Genomic DNA, 18,566 nt, shown 5'->3' with positions numbered 1-18,566 from the left:
TATGCTGATGATCTTTAAAAAACTAAACACATCTAAAATTCCAGGATTTTGCATGAAGCAAAAAAAAAACAAAAAACAAAAAACACAACGTTAAGTGATCATTTGGTAATGAGCTAAAGCCTTCTATGGTGCTTAAAAAATACATGAATCTACTTAGTATACCCAGGAGTCTTCCCCTCCCTCTACCTACTCACCTTCCTTCCTTCAATGGTTAATCAAATGTAATACAGTTTAAGTTCATTTGAGAGGTAAAAAGATTCTGAAAGTTACAACTCACTAATCCTTACATCCCTCTTGTGTCTAGGTGCTTTCTGAGTATCAAAAACAATAAAAGAGACCATGTTCAACTCCTGACCACCTTCTAACTTCAAGTTGCTACTTCAAGAGTGAAGTGGCCAACTATACAATTAAACACGCTAATTTACCTAATGCAAATCTGAAATACCAGAACATAAATAGGAAACCTTCTTTCCTGTCTGTGACACTGATGCTGGTGGTACTAAGATAACACCCAGCTCATATCTCTGAAACAGGCTATCCTCAGGTAACAAATGAAGATTTTCAAAAAATTGTGAAAGGTTGTATTTTTGTGAGGCGAGGTTCTGAATTTCTAGGGTTTGAAAAGAAGAATTAAAATCATCTAAAAATAGTTGGGCTGCCACATGATTTGGGGAGTATATTCCCAGCAAAAAACAGTCTAGCATCTAGCAAGGATTACAAAGAAGGAATTCTTTTACTTTGTGGAAGCTATCATAAATGGCTCCTAAGTTCTCTTCAATTCTAAATTCTATAAAGTCAAAATGTGTGTACACATATACGTACGTATATATTATATACAGACATTATATATAACATTATATATGTGTATATATATATATATATACACACACATATATATGTGTGTGTATATATATATATAAATTAGTATTAGAAGATTATCAAATATATCATTAGGGAAAGGTTAACCTATTTAGTCCTCAACACGGCCTCTCTTCCCTCCCTCAACTTTCTGCTAAAGGACTTTCCGTCTGTCAGAATCTCACTTTGAATTCTTAAAATGTATACCATCAGGATATAAAGTACAATGATAATTGTACTAAAAAGACTGATTTTTAAGAAAACTGTAAAAAGTAGGATAAGACTTGGTGAAAAGTCCACGAAAGTCCTCAAAGACAAAGAAGCTAGAACAATGACTTATCAATGACTCACAGAGCTGATACACATCAATACTACTACTTTAAAAGTAGCATTTTATTGCTAGCCTAAGTATTCCATAGGGCACAAATTTTTAAAAATGTACTTATTCCATAATTACTTAACATTTAAACTACTCTTAAAGACACTGGTCATATAATGAGAACACAAATACAATCAAAATACAAAATAATTTAGTATATAAATCTGGCCATTAATCAAAAGGTTCCCAGATTTCTAGTATATGTGCTGCCGAAGCGAGCACTCCCAGATTTCTAGACTTACCAATTTAACAGCATTTTAAAGCGTACAAGCTGTTTAAGAATTTTACCATGGGCTCACTGCTTCTTCTCATAACTCCTTACAACTAAGAACTGATTTTACTACTCAAGAAAGACAAAAATCTACCATATTTACTTATGTGCCCATCTGTGAGAAGTATACATAGTGTTCTTTAAATCACTGTGGAAACAGTATCTTGGCTTTATTTCCAAACTTTAGAAAATACATGGAATAATAATTTATAACTAGGATAGCATATCAAATTCCTATTTTTTCCTGTTATTTTGTCTTAGCTTTGTAGAATTTGGTGATTATCAGAGATAAGCCTATCCTTTATATTAATCCATTCATTACTATGTGTAAAGACAGGAACCATTTCCTGAGGTCCCTAAGGGCATCAATCTGTGTAATTACAATACTATTATTACCTAAAAGTAGAAAAGGTTTGAAAGGATATTAAGTAATCCAGAGCTAGTACTTCAAATTTAAAGTCTCTAGGTATACATAAGCGAAAAGTAAAATGACTATTTTTAATAAATTGTAATAGCTGACAGGCTACCAGGGAAGAAAGCAACATATTTCACAGTAATAATCTTTTAAGTAAGGAATGTATATAAAACATGTTGAAGGTAAGAGTTCTGCATTATCATTTCAATGAACATTATCAACTTAATGGCCTTTTATCCCAAGTCACTTTTGGGGAGACTGTTAGGATTTAATTTTTAAAAGTTACTTAAAGATAAAAAAACTAGGATCACCATTTCAAAAGGAAAATTTAGGGACAAAAAAAAAAGATAAACAGGCTCTCTGAGTTAAGGTTAACTGTATGAAACAATCATGATATTGAACTCCCTACTCTTTCATTTCACCAAGGCCCAGTGAAAAACTCTGCCACTGACCGGCACTAATTCATAGTTTAACATTTAGAAACCACTGCCCTACACGGCAAATCTCAGAAGAACAATAATAAATTAACTGAAAGTACAGGATGAACAAGCTTTGGGGACAAAAAGGCATTCCAAATACCTTCCAGAAAAATTTACTGTTTTGTTAACAGATTTTGGTGGTAGTTCCAAAATAAATTAGACCTCATACTTTTTGTGAAAGTAACTTCTATTTATTAAACCCTATTAAACACTATCCAAAAGCTTTATAAACAGTATTATTATTTAAATCTCACAACAATCCCATAAATAGTTATTATTATTCTCATTTTTACGGATGAGGAAACAAGGAGATTAAACAATTTACTCAAGACCAATGATTTAATAAGTGGCAAAACCAAGACTTAAACCCCAAATTGTCTGATTCCAAAATCTTTTAGGTGTTTTCAGTTTATCCCAAATATTTCATATTATATAAACTAGTTAGTAGAAAATTTTATTATTACAGCTATAATATTTATTCATCAGGACTATTAAAATTGTATGACCTTCTTGAGCTTTTCATAGCAAATGCTGGGCCTAAAAAGTGAAGAACCCATGGTAATTTTAAAACCTGAAAGCAATGAAAGAAGTGTTAAGACTGTATCTGATAATTAAATAATAATGTGGGTAAAAAGTCCATTGCAAATATTAAGGGAGCTGCATACACAAGATGGTTTTAATAGTTTCAATGATAACTCTATGTACCAGGCATAGTGCCAGATGTTATACTGTCATATATGTAAACTTCATGGCAATCCTATCACCCATTATTATCCTATTTTTCCTTGGCTTAGAAATGTTAAATACTTGTTTCAAATCATACAGGTAAGGAAGTAAACTGGAATTCAAAAAGGAACTCAAACGTAAATTCACTGGATTCTAAACACATACTTTCCATCAAATGTCCTCATAAATTTCATATTTATTTATTTAATTTTTTTAAGTAGGCTCTACACCCAGCATGGAGCCGAACGCAGGGTTCAAACTCAGGACCCTTAGATCAAGACCTGAGCCGAGATCAAGAGTTAGATGCTAAACCGAATGAGCCACCCAGGCGCTTCATAAATTCCATTTTTAAATCCTTTAATCATGTCCAACTCTGCCAGTTGTTTAGTTGTGTTAAACATACTTTTTAATACCAACTGACCTAAGGTAATCAATTCCTATGCAAAAAAAAAAAAAAAAAAAAAAAAAAATCAGCTGGATTTTGAGGTTTCATCACTACTGCACTGGCCTAGAATATGTCTGCAAAGACAGAAATGAGTATCAAGTTGGCCATGCCTCTCTGGAAACTGTTTCCCATTTCTACTGTCTTGCATAGTGCTAGAAAAGCACACTTGTTTCCAACAGAACCTCCCCACACCTGTGCCACAACGGATCGAGTCGAAATTACTTAGTGTTTGTTCTATCACTAACATCTATACAAAGGGCTTTAAATTCCATAAGCTTGTAATATTAAAATGTTATAAATTCCTCTGAAAATGTGAACCTTTTGAGTATGGGCTAAAGTAGGAAGATGACAAAGTATCCATTCACAAAACAATCCTGTGTTTAATCAAGGAAAACAAAATTAGGCAAAAAAGCTGTTATTCAAAAGTATTTTTTTCTTACAAAATTAAAAAAACAAACCTCATTTTAAGGCAAACAACAACAGAAACTCCCTCCTGCATAAACAGATGATCTTAAGAGATACCATTACCTACCTCCAAATAAACCAGCTACAGCAGAAGACTCGTGGCACATAAGGGTAGAATCAGGATAAGCCTGAGTGCCACAAAAAGAATCTGACAAGGCATACATGGGGGAAAAAAGAACAGGAAAAGGAAAAAAAAAAAAAAAAGAGAGAGAGAGAGAGAGAGAGAGAGAAATGAGGAGGAACAGTTAAGAGTAGAATGGAGTAATTAAAAACACACAAAACAAAAACAAAAACAAAAACAAAAACAGGAGAGTCCAAGCTCTTAGTGTTCTTTAAATTACAACCTACTTAAAAAAAAAAAAAAAAAAAAAAAAAGCGCCAGTCTCCATTATGAGTGTTATATTTAAAATATATCCACAACAAAATTTTGAAATAACCAACACTGCATTTCCTTAGAGAAATAAAAAGCAGTTGGCTTTTGTCAATATTAACATGTCTTCTTTTAATGGAGTAAGTAGGCCTGAACAAGGTCACAGACATGGGATGGCTAGGATCACAATCCACTCTTCTGGACTTATAATTGCTTTAATAAGGACTAGATAGTACAGCGAGCATCACATCACCAGATCAGTATCCTCCTCTGGAAGGGTTAGAGGGTGTCTAGGTAGCTATTCTGTGATTTTTCTGGGTCATTCTTAATCCTATAAAGCAGAAGCTGGCAAATTACAGCCAGTGGCCTATTTTTATATGGCTGTGTGAGCTAAAAATGGTTTTTACATTTTTAAAGGGTTGTTTTTAAAAATGAAAGAAAACAAAAGAAGAATATACAACAGGGATTTTACGTATCTTGTAAAGCCTGAAATTATTTACTATCTGCCCCTTTACACAAAAAGTTTACTGACCACTGTTCTAGAGCAGTACTATCCTACAGAACTTTCTAATAACAGAAATGTTTTATAAATCTGCTCTGTCCAATATGGGAGCCACCAGTCACATGTGCCACTGAACAACAGAAATGTGGCTAATACAGCTAAGGAAGTAAAATTTTAACTTTAACATTTAATTTCAATTAATTAGAGATTAAATGACATGTAGCTAGTGGCTAATTGGACAATATATCTCTGGGAATGACATATTTTGGGTGGTCCTTTCATGCTCTTAATACTCTAAGAAAACTTAGAATTTTTATTACACAAATGTACTTCTCAGGAACTTTTAATATGGATTAAAAGCCTTCTTATTAAAAAGCCTCTTCTTAGGATAGGCATTAATCAGCAAACTAGGTGCAGGTCTTTGTAAATAAAAATTTATTGGAACACAACCAAGCAACATGTTTACGTACTGTCTATGGCTACTTTCATGCTATAAAGCCAAAGCTGGTAGCTACAACAGAGACTATGTGGTTCGTGAGCCGAAAATATTTACAATCTGACCCTTTAAGAAAAAGTGTGCTGATCCTTGTTCTATACTAATGCCTAACAGTCTAAACCACATGTGTGGTTTTTATTTTGCCATTCTGTAGTCATTTTTACAAAAGGTAAGTACTTACTTTTTGCTTATGAAAAAAATACCTTTTACAAAAAGGTAAGTACTTATTTTTTGCTTATGAAAAAATCTTGGCAGATTTGTTTGTTTGTTTTTTAAAGTATACTTGATACTTTAGTCCGCACATCCATAAGGGAAAGGGCAATGTAGAGCAAAGCTAAAGGTCTCCTGCTTCGAGCTTTTGCTCCTACTAGCTGGGTTGTCTTAGTGTATTAACTTTTCTGGGGACTCAGGCGATCCATCCAGAAAATGACAGTAATTATCTTACCAATATGAGAGTTGAAACTTGACCAAACATTCTCTGGAGGTCTTTGTAAGCCCTAAACCACCAATTCTATCATTTTATCTTCAAATGCACCAACTCACCTTGGCGTACATGGCCATCAAACTTTACTTTCTGTGCTTTCTGGTCTTCCTCTTGCCCAAACCCATGGGCTCCAACTTAAGAAACATTTGGAAAATGACATTTCTAGTATATTCCTTTTGTTACAGACTTTCCTTGGATAGCTTTTATACATTTTTACTCTTCTATTTCAATGTGAAATAGCAATGGCCTTTAGCACTTAAGCTTACTGACCTCCATTCTACCCCTCTTCAGTGAATAGAAGATTGACGGCCTGAAACATATGCACTGCTCTGACTTAAATGATGGAAATGATAGCCCCAAAGCAAAGATACCTTTCATACCCCAAATTAAAGCAACTGACTTAAAAAGACACAAGAAACCATATTTACTAAATATATACTAGTTCACATTCAGTAAGCATAAAGAAAATACAAAGTTATTAGAAAACCTGATTCAAAGGATAACTCTAGTAACCCTTTATTACCAGGCAAATAAGGTACTATATTTCACAAACTTTGTAAAGAGTAACAGAATGTGAAATTTGGTTTCAACCATTTTTTATTTAATTTGTAATGAATTACAATGACATACAGGAATTACTGTAATTAATTATTATAATTTGGAGCTATAAGACTAGTTATATATAACTAGGGTACCTGCCTTGGAACTCTCTCAAATCTCCAACTATTGTTTTCTCGTCACCTCCCTTCTGCCCCATTAGCTATATAGAACAGAATGTTCAGAATATGGCCACATGATCTCTTTAGGGTACACAGATAACTTTCTACATGCTGCTTTAAACAAAGATTTAGGGGCGCCTGGGTGGCTCAGTCGGTTAAGCGTCTGACTTCGGCTCAGGTCACGATCTCAAAGTCTGTGAGTTCGAGCCCCGCGTCGGGCTCTGGGCTGATGGCTCAGAGCCTGGAGCCTGCTTCCGATTCTGTGTCTCCCTCTCTCTCTGCCCCTCCCCCATTCATGCTCTGTCTCTCTCTGTCTCAAAAATAAATAAAAACGTTAATAAATAAATAAATAAAAATTTTTTTTAAAAAAAACAAAGATTTAAATTTACATCACTTTAAGCTGTTTCTCTGAATTGAATAAAAGCAATTTCACCAACTTTTAAGGAGCGTTTATCATCTTTTTGGAGGTTCAAAAACATTAATTTCAGGTTAGTGTATATTCAAAAACTTACATTTTCCTGTATTAACTCTAGAATGAAATTCTACCATTTTATGGATTTTTATACCACAATTAAATGCAATTTAGTCAAGTTGTTTTTCATTTTCTACTTGTCATTTATCTCCAAGCTAACAATGAAGTGAAACCCTTAAGAATGGGACAGGGTGCCTGGGTGGCTGACTCGGTTAAACTAACTCTAGATTTCAGCTCAGGTCATGATATCAGGGTTTGTGAGCTGGGGCCCTGTATGGCGATGACAGTGCGGAGCTGTCTTGGGATTCTCTCTCTCTCTCTCTCTCTCTCTCTCTACCCCTCTCCTGCTCATGTGCGCCCATGTGCTCTCTCTCTAAATAAACTTAAAAAAACACAAAAGAATGAGACATACAGTATGTATTTATTTGAGACAATCTAAAATAGTACTATTCACAGTATTAAAAAAAAAAAAAAAAAGAGATAGCTACTAAGAGTGATTAACTACCCTCTCTCCCAAACACAGAGGGGGAAAAACAGAAGCATGCATAAACATGTTGGTAACTTTTAAGAGATGTTACCCTATAACCAACTCTTCGAATTAATAAAATGTGGCAAATGATGTTAGACAGCTTGAGCATCACACTAATATGATAGATAACAAAACACTAAAAAAAGCACAACTTCAACGGAAATTTTCTTTCCTAAAAACTTGGATTAAATAAAATTAGGGATACTAGTGTTAATTTAAAAATCTCACTACATTAATGCTATTTATTTTATTTTAAAATTTGATATTAAAATCCAAAATTATTGCAGTGCCTTAAAAATAATTGATGAATACGTAAAAAATACTTAGGCAGTATAAACATTAATTGGAAAGAAAGGTTAAATTGTACTTTACCAACAAACATTTCATGAGTAGGTGTCCTAGTAGTAAAAGTGGATACATCTGAAGAAATGGGAAGGTGAACATCACCACTACTTTTTGTGAGGAAAGGATTTAAGCTTGGAATGGCATCATCAACAGCATCTACAGTAGCAGAGAAAGGATCTGTGCAGTCCAAGTGCATTACAGCAAAATGAAGAAAGGAAGTAAATTAATTAGTATTGCAATTAGTCAAAAGATGCAAAGTGAAAAGTAGTAGCTATATTATTGTTTATTAATCTCAGTGCAAAATACCTAATCATCAACATCAAGATGGAAGAACTACATTTAATTATTTTAAAATGAATCCTCAGAAGAAAACATTTATGTATCCAATTAACATTGGTAGCATACTAAGGATAGATCTGCTTTCCAACATCAGGAAGCAAATAGATAGTTAAAAAAAGAGAAAGAAACAAAATGCATCTATAAAAGAGCCACCCACCCTGGACCATGTTCCCTGCCCTAGGTGGGAATGCATTGGTTTTCATGGCATAGCTATGTTTACTCAAATAACAGACATAAACAATCAATATGTGTGTGGTATTGAGTAAAATTTCAAAAACAAAGAGAATCAGGGGTCAAGGGGTATTTCTAACAGGTGGAGGTAACTCGTGTATAGGTTCAGAGGTAAGAAATTAAAAAATACAGATGAAAAGGTCTAATGATTTAGAAAAAGGAAAGGAATTTTAGAAAAATGAAGAACAGAGGCATGAGTGGTGGCCATGTAGTAAACTGGGAACTGCTCTGAAGGTCCAGTTAAGGATTCTAAAGCCAAATCATTAAGCCTTTAAACAATTTGCTGAAGGGACGCCTGGGTGGCTCAGTCGGTTGTTAAATGTCTGACTCTTGATTTTGGCTCAGGTCATGGTCTCACGGTTTCTAGGATGGAGGCCTGCGTGGAGCTCTGCACTGACAGTGCAGAGTCTCCTTGGGATTCGCTGTCTCCCTCTCTCCACACCTCCCCCATCTGCACTCTCTCTCAAAATAAATAAACTTAAAAAATAAATAAATAAATGATTTGCTGAAAAATAACAAAAGTATTGTTCCATTAGAATAGTACAAAATATATATTATTACCAAATCCTACCCTAAAGTTATTTTTAGATCAGATAATTACTTTACCTATACCTCATTCAAGATAATCATCATTCTAATGATTGAAAGCCACTCATCCTACCTTAAGTAAACAAGGAGAGAAAAAATAAAAAGCAGCAGAAATACTTTTAACCTGTACTTCCTGTACTTTTAACCAGCAGCCTGTTCTTGCCTATCCTCGTCTAGTTTGTGATCCTCACTTAACAATGTAGTAAGCACTGTATTTTACCCTAAGACTGACAGAGTAAGACAGCAAAGGGCTTAAGGACCAGCTCATTCACTATAAGCATACTTTCCCTAAAGTCAATAAATTCAAATCCTACAACTGGTTAAAAAAGAATACCAAGAAAATATTGAGATCAGTGGCTTGTACAGAATCTTTTTATGAAACTTTAATTTTTGTATTATTTTTTTGTATTTTGTATAATTATTTTCTAGGAATTAATCATTTTTACAGAACATCAATTCACACCCCAAAATAAAGTCCTACAAATGTATCAAAATTCATTGATGTAGTGTTCAAACTCATATGATCATGTTTAACATCTTTCCCACCCCTCCACTCCTGAATAAATGGAACAATGGATAGAAGAATCCAAAAAAGTAACTGAGAATTAAGAAGTAGAAAACAGATACAAGAAATGGGTTTTCTATACCAAAATAAAAATGTAATGATAACCAATCTAACTCCTTCCTGAGTAAGAAAGGAGATGCATTATGTTTACAGTTGATCAATTTGCTGTAAGTACTATTTTAAAATACTGAATAGTGGTATGGAGTTTTTGAAGTATATCATACATTGTTAGACTCAAAACATCTCTCTAGTTTTCCATGCCTTTGGCTATGAGAGAAGTCTTTCAAAAAAACACATTTTTCTATTACCAATCTATTGGTTTATGAGAAAAGACATGTTTGGGAAAAGTTGTTACTTATCTGCTACTCTAATGAATGCTTAAGTTTTACCTAAGTACTTATTATCAATAATCTTCTATTATATGAAACATCCTAGAGAAGAATATACAGAACCATGTAAAAATGCCGTATTTAGGTCAATCAGACAATAAGAAAAAAACAGTTCTTGGGGCGCCTGGGTGGCGCAGTCGGTTGAGCGGCCGACTTCAGCCAGGTCACGATCTCACGGTCCGTGAGTTCGAGCCCCGCGTCGGGCTCTGGGCTGATGGCTCAGAGCCTGAAGCCTGTTTCCGATTCTGTGTCTCCCTCTTTCTCTGTCCCTCCCCCGTTCATGCTCTGTCTCTCTCTGTCCCAAAAATAAAAAAAAAAAAAAAAAAAAAAAAATTTAAAAAAAAAAAAAAAAAAAACAGTTCTTAATCTACTGACAAAACACGAGGTAATCTAGATGATGTTAATCTGTTAGTGAACACTATACTATCAATAATAAAAACAGGGCGCCTGGGTGGCTCAGTCGGTTAAGCATCCGACTTCAGCTCAGGTCATGATCTCACAGTTCTTGGGTTCAAGCCTCACGTAGGGCTCTATGCTGACAGCTGAGAGCCTGGAGCCTGTGTCAGATTCTGTGTCTCCCTCTCTCTCTGCCCCTCCCCTGTTCATGCTCTGTCTCTGTCTCAAGAATAAATAAACATCAAAAAAAAATTTTTTTAATAATAAAAACAAGTTCATTAAGATAAAAAAAACAATAATGTTTCAGCTATCCCAACTTAAACTTTATTTACCAGACTGGCAACTACTATAAATCCCCTAAACTTTTAAGAATAGTTTTTATCATCATTCATTTGACGGTTTAATTTTGTTACAACATTCAAAAACTAATCCAAAAAGTTGAGGATCAAAATAGTGTTGAGGTCCTAAATACTGGATACCTACATTTACACAAAGACAAATGAGTTTTTCATATAGTGTTGTGTGTTTTGTGCCAGCTGTGAGTAAAGCAAATTAAACTTCAGAAAGGATAATTCTTTTTTGCCTGAATTAAACTTTGAAATCTTGCTTAAAATATACATCAGTGCATTGAACTGACAATATTGTATATTTTTAGATATGCTGTGACACTAAATTTTAAAGGTGATATAAACTTAAATATTCTCACCTATTAGTATTAAACACCAAGTGCTTGTTGAGACTCCAAACCATTTCTTGAAAAATCAAAGGCTCATTAATATATGCAATGAGGGGAACAGAAGAGCTTGTGTTCTCTCATGTTCATTTTTTAGGTGGAATCTTAAATGCCTTTTATATAAACATGCAAACCTTACTTTAACTCTTTAACTCTACATTCCTAACTTATCTGTGGTGCTTGGGATAAGAACTAAGTTAATACCAATTCTGTTTTAAAAATACCAAATTTGTTATTTAAAACCATTTTTAGCAAATGAAAGCAAGAGAAACATAGAATAAGATCCTATCTTTGTTTTGCCACATGGTATAAAAGCAGCATGATGTAAAATGTCACATTATTTCAAATGTTTAGGTAAATGGTTAATTTCAAAAAAAAAATCTTTAACACTCTACTGTTATGATCAAAACATTTTATATACAGTTTAAGATTTATTTATCTTAGTCTAACTTTAATTTTAAAAATACAGTAAAAAATCTTAATCCGAATGTCCTCGATATAAAAAATACACTGAATTAAAAAGTATTGAAAGTCTTCACTTAAAACACTCTTCAGCTATCCAATTAGGCAGAAGCCAAAACTCTAAAATTATCACCAGCTCAGAAACCAAGTATCTTTATATGAAAGTCAAGACTAGATAGAATTCTTAAATTGAGAGGCTCATAGTAAAAATCACTGTCCTTTCCTCATATGTAATAAGCTTTTGGAAAAATAACAGTCAATTGCTATGGCCTCTGTTCCCACTGTACTTGATTTGTATTTTTAATACTTTTAACAGTCTCACTTGTACACAGAAAGCCTAATGTTAAAATATGAAGGAAATTTTGATGGAAATAATACAAAGAGTAAAATAACCTAAAACAGAAAACTAAAACTTGACTACATGTATTCCAACATACTGTTTTCAAAAACTGCTATGAAATAATTTCTTCTGGCAGGACATAAAACAATTCTTAGAGGCTGAAAATACTTGAAATTATTCTCCCACAATAATCATCTACCCACCTTCATGTAAGAGTTCAATAATCCCAAGCAGAAACTTTAACTTTTCATTATTAGAATTAACTATCCAAACAAAACAACTTCACAGTTCAGTTTCTTTGAAGTGTCCTATCAGTTCTCAATAAGCATACTGTAAAATTTCTCACCTATTTTGAAAAACAACGTTCAGCCTTAACTTCGGAAAAAAACAACTACACTGTTTTTTATAAAGCGGGGGAGGGTGAAGCAAGTTAAAATTGTTTAAATGGACATGTCAATTCTATTAAACTTTTCTAAAACAATTCACAGTAAGCGGAAAATACGTGTGTAATTTTGCCGATTAAAAATCCTAAAATTAGGACTTATCATTGGGATATTAAGGAATTACTTTCAGATAAATAGTTCTAAAGTATTTATTGACTTTAAACTAGCTTACCATTTTTAGAAATTACTTCTTAATCATAAGATTTAGCTAAATTAAACTAATCTTCTAAGTTAGTTTTTTAATCAAGTCATGGCTCACAAAATTAGTGTAGAAATCTAGTGTTCTAGTGTTTCACTATTCCTGTTCCCTGCTGTATCTTGAACCAGAAAGAAGCTGTCCAGAAAAGAAAGAAAACATCCACTCATTCAAAAAACATTAAAAATCAAAGCATCTAGGCATTGATAATACAGCACTGAACAAAATATTTAAAAAGCCCTGCATTCACAGAGATTATGTTCTATTAAACTAAATAGAACCTTAAGAATTAACTATAAAAAATAATGAAACAAAAAAGTTAAGACTCCAATCATCAAAATATAGATGAAAAGTCTAGTTCACGTTAACATAAAAACTCACAACAATTAATTTATCTTGCTATGAGAGGTAAACTGATCAATTCAGATTTTACATGAGCAATGAAAATTTTAAGGTAGCTTGCCATTCTCTATAGTTCTGTAGACAGCATCCTCTCAGAATATCTCCCCTTTCTGTCCCAAATAATTTTTGAGTGTCTGTAAAATAATACATATATGCAAACAAAAGCACCAAAACCAAGCAAATGGAATCACTTGAAAACATATTATATGTCTAAGCAAACCTGCTTAAAAACTGACAGGGACTAGGCTCAATCCTTCAAAGATGCCAGGTCAATGATCACGATACAGTCACCTTAAGATCAAAGAACTACTCCAGGGCAGCAAACATTCCTATTGCTATTAGGGGAAAATTCTTTGAATACCAAAGTCTTAATGATCTAAATTAAAAGCTGTAAATACAAGTAGCATAAAGTTTGTCATAACATTCCCAGTCAGAACACAGTTTATTGAGTAGTAACACTGTATGCGTTTTATTAGAATCTTATCATACATTTACATAGCACGAGTTTTCTTCCCCCATTAGTCATTTTATTTTCTATACCAAAAGCACAATAACCCTTATGCATCTTCTGATTATGGAATAGATATTCAACATTGAAAGAATGATTTCATACTTCAATATACATTGGGTCCTTCCTTTTCACCTTCATTAAAACCTCATTTCATAATTTAATTGAACAGAAATTCTAAAATTACATTTACAAATACATGAATGTCTTCAAGGAACAAAATTACCTTACTGCCATTTTAAATATGTTTAAAGTTCACACGTATCAAATGTAACCAAAAAGTACACAAATGAGTGAAACACTACAGAATGCAGATGGGAAAGGCTTACATAACAAATAAAGTAGAATTCATTAATGCTTACCTCCCCATGTACTTGCTACCTGAGAAGTAGATGGCATAGGAAGTACAGATGGGTGAAAAGTTGGCTGTTGTAAATCAAGCAGATCATTTGGTAGCTTTGATGTGCTAGAAAATATTTTGAAAAGATTATTTATTTATTTATTAGGTAAACCTTGCTGTATCGGCCACTCCCTTCTGTCCCAGTAAATAAAAACATTAAAAGTAAGAAAAGGCCCCAGTAATGTAAACCTCAAGAGGAGGAACAGTTTCAGCAAGGTAACAGTTGCATACCTTTAATATATACAACAGCATATCTATATTTATAGTAGCATATTTCTACGGAAGTCTGGAAAAAATATTCAAGTACCATATCTAAAATTTATATAGGATTCAAATAATTATACTGTACCCCTTTTGGAATGTATCAGTGACTATCCTGGGAAAATACTGATTTCCTTACGGAAATGTACCTAAACAACATGATTCTGAAATATGAAACATTATGGCAATTTTAATTTTTTTAAGGAAATTTGTTTTCTTACTTTTAATCTTCAAAGAACTTCCATTATATTTGTAATACTAATCCCTCTAACAAAGCAAATTACCTGTTAATCTCACTTGCCCTGCTTCAATATCCAAACATATCAATAATACAGGAAAAAATTATACATGCATATATGATATAAACTTATAACAGAGCCACCCCATTACACAACTACAGGGGGCATTATTTACATGATATGTATGACTTTTATGTGATAAAGGAATAACAACTAAAAAAAGATACCAGAGGAGTGCCTGGGTGGCTCAGTCAGTTAAGAAGCCAACTCCCGAATTAGGCTCAGGTCACGATCTCATGGTTTATGGGTTTGAGCCCACGTCAGGCTCTGCACTGATGGCACAGAGCCTGCTTGGGATTCTCCGTCTCCCTCGCTCTCTGCCCCTCCCCAACTTGTACTCTCTCAAAAATAAACATTAAAAAAAAAATCACAGAGTTTCCATGAATTGAAGCATTGTGGACAAAACAACATACATCATTTTTAACTTATACTTACTCAAAAACAAAATGTCTCTTCGATGTAAAAAACAGTTTTACAGATAAATAAAAATATAAATGCATTTAGTACTTTGGGGGAGAAAAACAGAATAAGGCAATATGCATTCTGTTATAGGCTGTTAAGATCTGCCTTCAATTAGAATTAAAAAGGTAAAAACTAAGAGTGTATTAAGTGAAGTAAAAAATAGCCAAATTAGTTCTTTATCTAATAATTTTTTTCATTCTTAAACATTCAGCATCTTTTCCATTTATTTCCCGAGACAGAGTTCTTTCTAAGGTCCTCAAGTGGGGACGTTTCATGGGTTCAAAGTTATTTTAATGGGGATTTAAAAAGGCAGCATGCCAAACAACAAACAAAACAAATGAGAAAACAATAATTATAAAGTTGAAAGAAAAACACTAAATTCAACAAACATCTATTAAGACTTTAGGGAACAAGCAGCAACTAAGTAAGTTACATTGAATGATGACAGGTCTCAGGTGGGAGGGAAGACCTTCTAAGGATGAGTTAATAATAAAATAAACAGCAACAACAACAAAATCAAAGATATTGTTTAAGATTGTGTGCTTTAGTATAGGACTGTGCTAAATCTTATGCTAGCCACATGGCAGTCTGTTGGAAACAAAATCTTGGGCCTCACTTTATATCTACTGTATCAGAAACTCTGGGGGTGAGGTTCAGAAAGCTGTGGCTTTAGAATCTCTCCAGGTGATTCTGCTGCTTACTAAAGAATGAGAACCACTGACCTATACCATACAATACCTTATGTGGAAACAGGTTTAAAAAAAAAAAAAAAAAAAGATTAAGAAATAACAGCCAGGATTCAAACCAGAATCTGACTTCCAAACTTCTACTTTAAACCACTCTGAGGTAAAAGATAGGACAAATTTAAAATAAACCAATTATTTGAATTTTCCCGGAAATATTATTATTTCCATTATTAAATAGCTTCAATTATTGACACTGCAACAAGATTATTGATGTTGGCCTGGTAGGCCTCAATACCACAGAAATCTGACAACTAAACTCTTACGGTGTTCCAGAGTACGGAGTTGAACATAAGGCAATAAATAGACATGAAAGACATTTAATATCCAATGAAAGGATACTGTGAAATATATTACCATACCCTTATATGTACATATCCATATATATAAATGACACATCTGCCCCATAGATTACCCACTACATTCCAATTAGTATAAATTTGTAACTTAGCCATTTTCCATTTCCTAAATATGCAAGGTATATACTCTTAACATTTTATATTTAATTATACCATTATCACCATTTATTAACACCACTGTGTGAACTTCTGAATATAAAATCATAAATTAAACTAAATTTGAAAAGCTCTTTCTATTAGAAGCCTTTAGATCTAAGTATTCAAAGGTAATCTTTACCTTCTCCACCTACCTGTTAGAAGAACTAGGGGTAGAAAATATGTCAATGGCTGGTGCAGTCATTATACCCCCTGCAGAGGTGGACACAGGAGAGGCTGCAGTTGTTAAAGAGGTATGAGGTTTCTTTGCAAGTTCTTTTAGGCGCTGTTCCTGTTGAGAAAGGGAACTAGCATAAGGAATCCAAAACCCAGATTTGTTTTATGGCCACTGGAAAAACACATTATCTAATTGTGTTCTGATAGCAGAAAGGTGTTCTTGGTTTCATCAGTCAGTCAATGTCAGGATAAAAAATCAGATCATTGAGTTTCACCCCATTTGGATAACTATCATTAAGTTAGTCTATTTAGAGGTTCCAATTCCTTTATGAACACCTGTACCTGTTTTTCCGAATAAAGAGAATGCAAACACCTACCTTTAAAGCTTTTAAACGAGCCTGTTCTTCCTCTAATGCTGCCTGCTTTTCCCTTTCATCCACTTTGGTTAGAGACAGGCCAGTGCTTGCCAGGGAAGAGACTGCGTTGGAAAGTGTTGTTGCCCTAGGAAATTGGACAAAGGTAATTTGGCTTTCTGCAACCTGGTTATAAAATGGTCTGGCAACACTGCCATGGATTGGTATTACAATTATGAATTTACCTTTTGGAGTAAAAATCAGTACTTCAGATAAAATATTCTACCTAGTGACCCACAGGATTATTAGCAATTAGCTAATTTATACAAATATTCCCTGCTTTTTAAATTGTTAGACTTTGGAAAGAGTTCACAATAAAGGTATGGGACACTGCTTCTTCCAAGCCCCAAGGAAGGGAACTAATGCAATTAGAAAAGAGTTCACATACTCCCAGGAAAACCCTGATGGGTAAAATATATTGAATTTCTCACAGGAAATTACTCCACTAATTTACAGCATAGGTTTTGGCAGTACCACTACAGGAACACTAAAACATTAGTACCAGTAATAAATAATGTGTGTCTAGAGAGGTTTCCATTATAATAACACCCAAAGATGTCATTCCCGGAGGATCACAGGTTCCTTCAAAGACAGATCAATTTCATCAGTCCATCTGGCACCTCCTTTCTATCTGCTACCCTCTTGCCAAGCTAGAAGTTCCTTTCCAAACATAGTACACATGCGCAATGCATCACCATAGCAAGCCACCTCCTTCCCCTTATATCATACCATAAACCCCAACAACATATATTCCCGAATGTCAATTCTAGGCAATATGAACACATCTAGGAAGAGTTCTAACCTGAAGAACTACTACTCATGACCTTCACTCATTTTCCTTTTATCACACACCAATCATCATTAATTTATACTCTAAGCATACAAGTGGCAGAACTACTAATAATTTATGTAAAATCAATTTTTATAAAATACAACTCAGAAGACAAGGGAAGAGTAATACAGTTGTGATAGAAATGCAAGAAACCCAGCAAATTTTATGATAACAAAAGTATGAAGTTAAATCAATGTACCTCAACTACTTGGCCATATTTTTTATTTATTTCTTATATAAGTGCCACATAATTTGGCTTATGCTTCTAAAAACCTACTAGAAAAGTCAAAGAACAAATTTGGAATGAAAAAGTACTAAAATCCAGTAACATTTTCCTTTAAAAATTACTTAAATTCTGCCACCACAAATAAAGTTCTGAAACAAAAAAATCTAAAGAAAATGAAGGTTCTCATTACATTTTACAGAATTTTTTTTCATGCCATTAAAAGGAAATCTTCATAAAGAAACATGAGAATTACTCAAGTCACACTACCCAACATAAAACTCATGTTACAAAGTCAATATGAGATGAACCGTACTATTTTCAGTTTGCTAGGTTAACTGGTTTTAGTCTTGGAAATCCACTCAAAGCCCAACAGACTGATTAAAATATGTCAAATATCAATCCCATGAATTGGTATCAGAGAAAGATAATGATATTTGCTATCAGATATCCTAGGTTTGAGTCCCAGAATTACTACTGCACACTTCACTGGGCCACAGTGAGGGTTAATCAAATTTGTAGACAGGCATCTTATAAGTACAAGACACCACATGAATAAATGAATTATCACTTTTAAGAGAAATACTGACACTGTGAATACAGCTGTAAACCAAGTACTCTGTGTTATCATCTTAAGAGATGCTGACATCAAGGGGCAACTGGGTGGCTCAATTAGTTAAGAATCTGACTCTTGGTTTCAGCTCAGGTCATGATC

General features: G+C 33.7%; 1 protein-coding gene across 11 annotated transcripts in view; it reads right to left on the bottom strand.

The window, feature by feature from the left end:
* Positions 1-18,566, bottom strand: part of PICALM (phosphatidylinositol binding clathrin assembly protein) — a 100,611-nt gene that overhangs the window by 26,067 nt on the left and 55,978 nt on the right. For 7 of the 11 annotated variants that reach the window (XM_042907080.1, XM_042907074.1, XM_042907075.1 and 4 more), the window contains exons 10-13: positions 16,761-16,884; positions 16,362-16,498; positions 13,910-14,013; positions 7,983-8,132 (exon numbers count right to left, since the gene is read on the bottom strand). In XM_042907080.1, coding sequence (XP_042763014.1) covers positions 7,983-8,132; positions 13,910-14,013; positions 16,362-16,498; positions 16,761-16,884 — 515 coding nt within the window. The remainder of the gene's footprint in view (positions 1-7,982; positions 8,133-13,909; positions 14,014-16,361; positions 16,499-16,760; positions 16,885-18,566) is intronic. The other 4 variants (XM_042907082.1, XM_042907081.1, XM_042907083.1 and 1 more) reach the window with 1 other exon arrangement.

Source organism: Panthera leo, chromosome D1 (genome assembly GCF_018350215.1).
Source record: "Panthera leo isolate Ple1 chromosome D1, P.leo_Ple1_pat1.1, whole genome shotgun sequence".
Classification (NCBI taxonomy): Eukaryota; Metazoa; Chordata; class Mammalia; order Carnivora; family Felidae; genus Panthera; species Panthera leo.
This window is presented reverse-complemented; position numbering and strand designations above follow the sequence as displayed.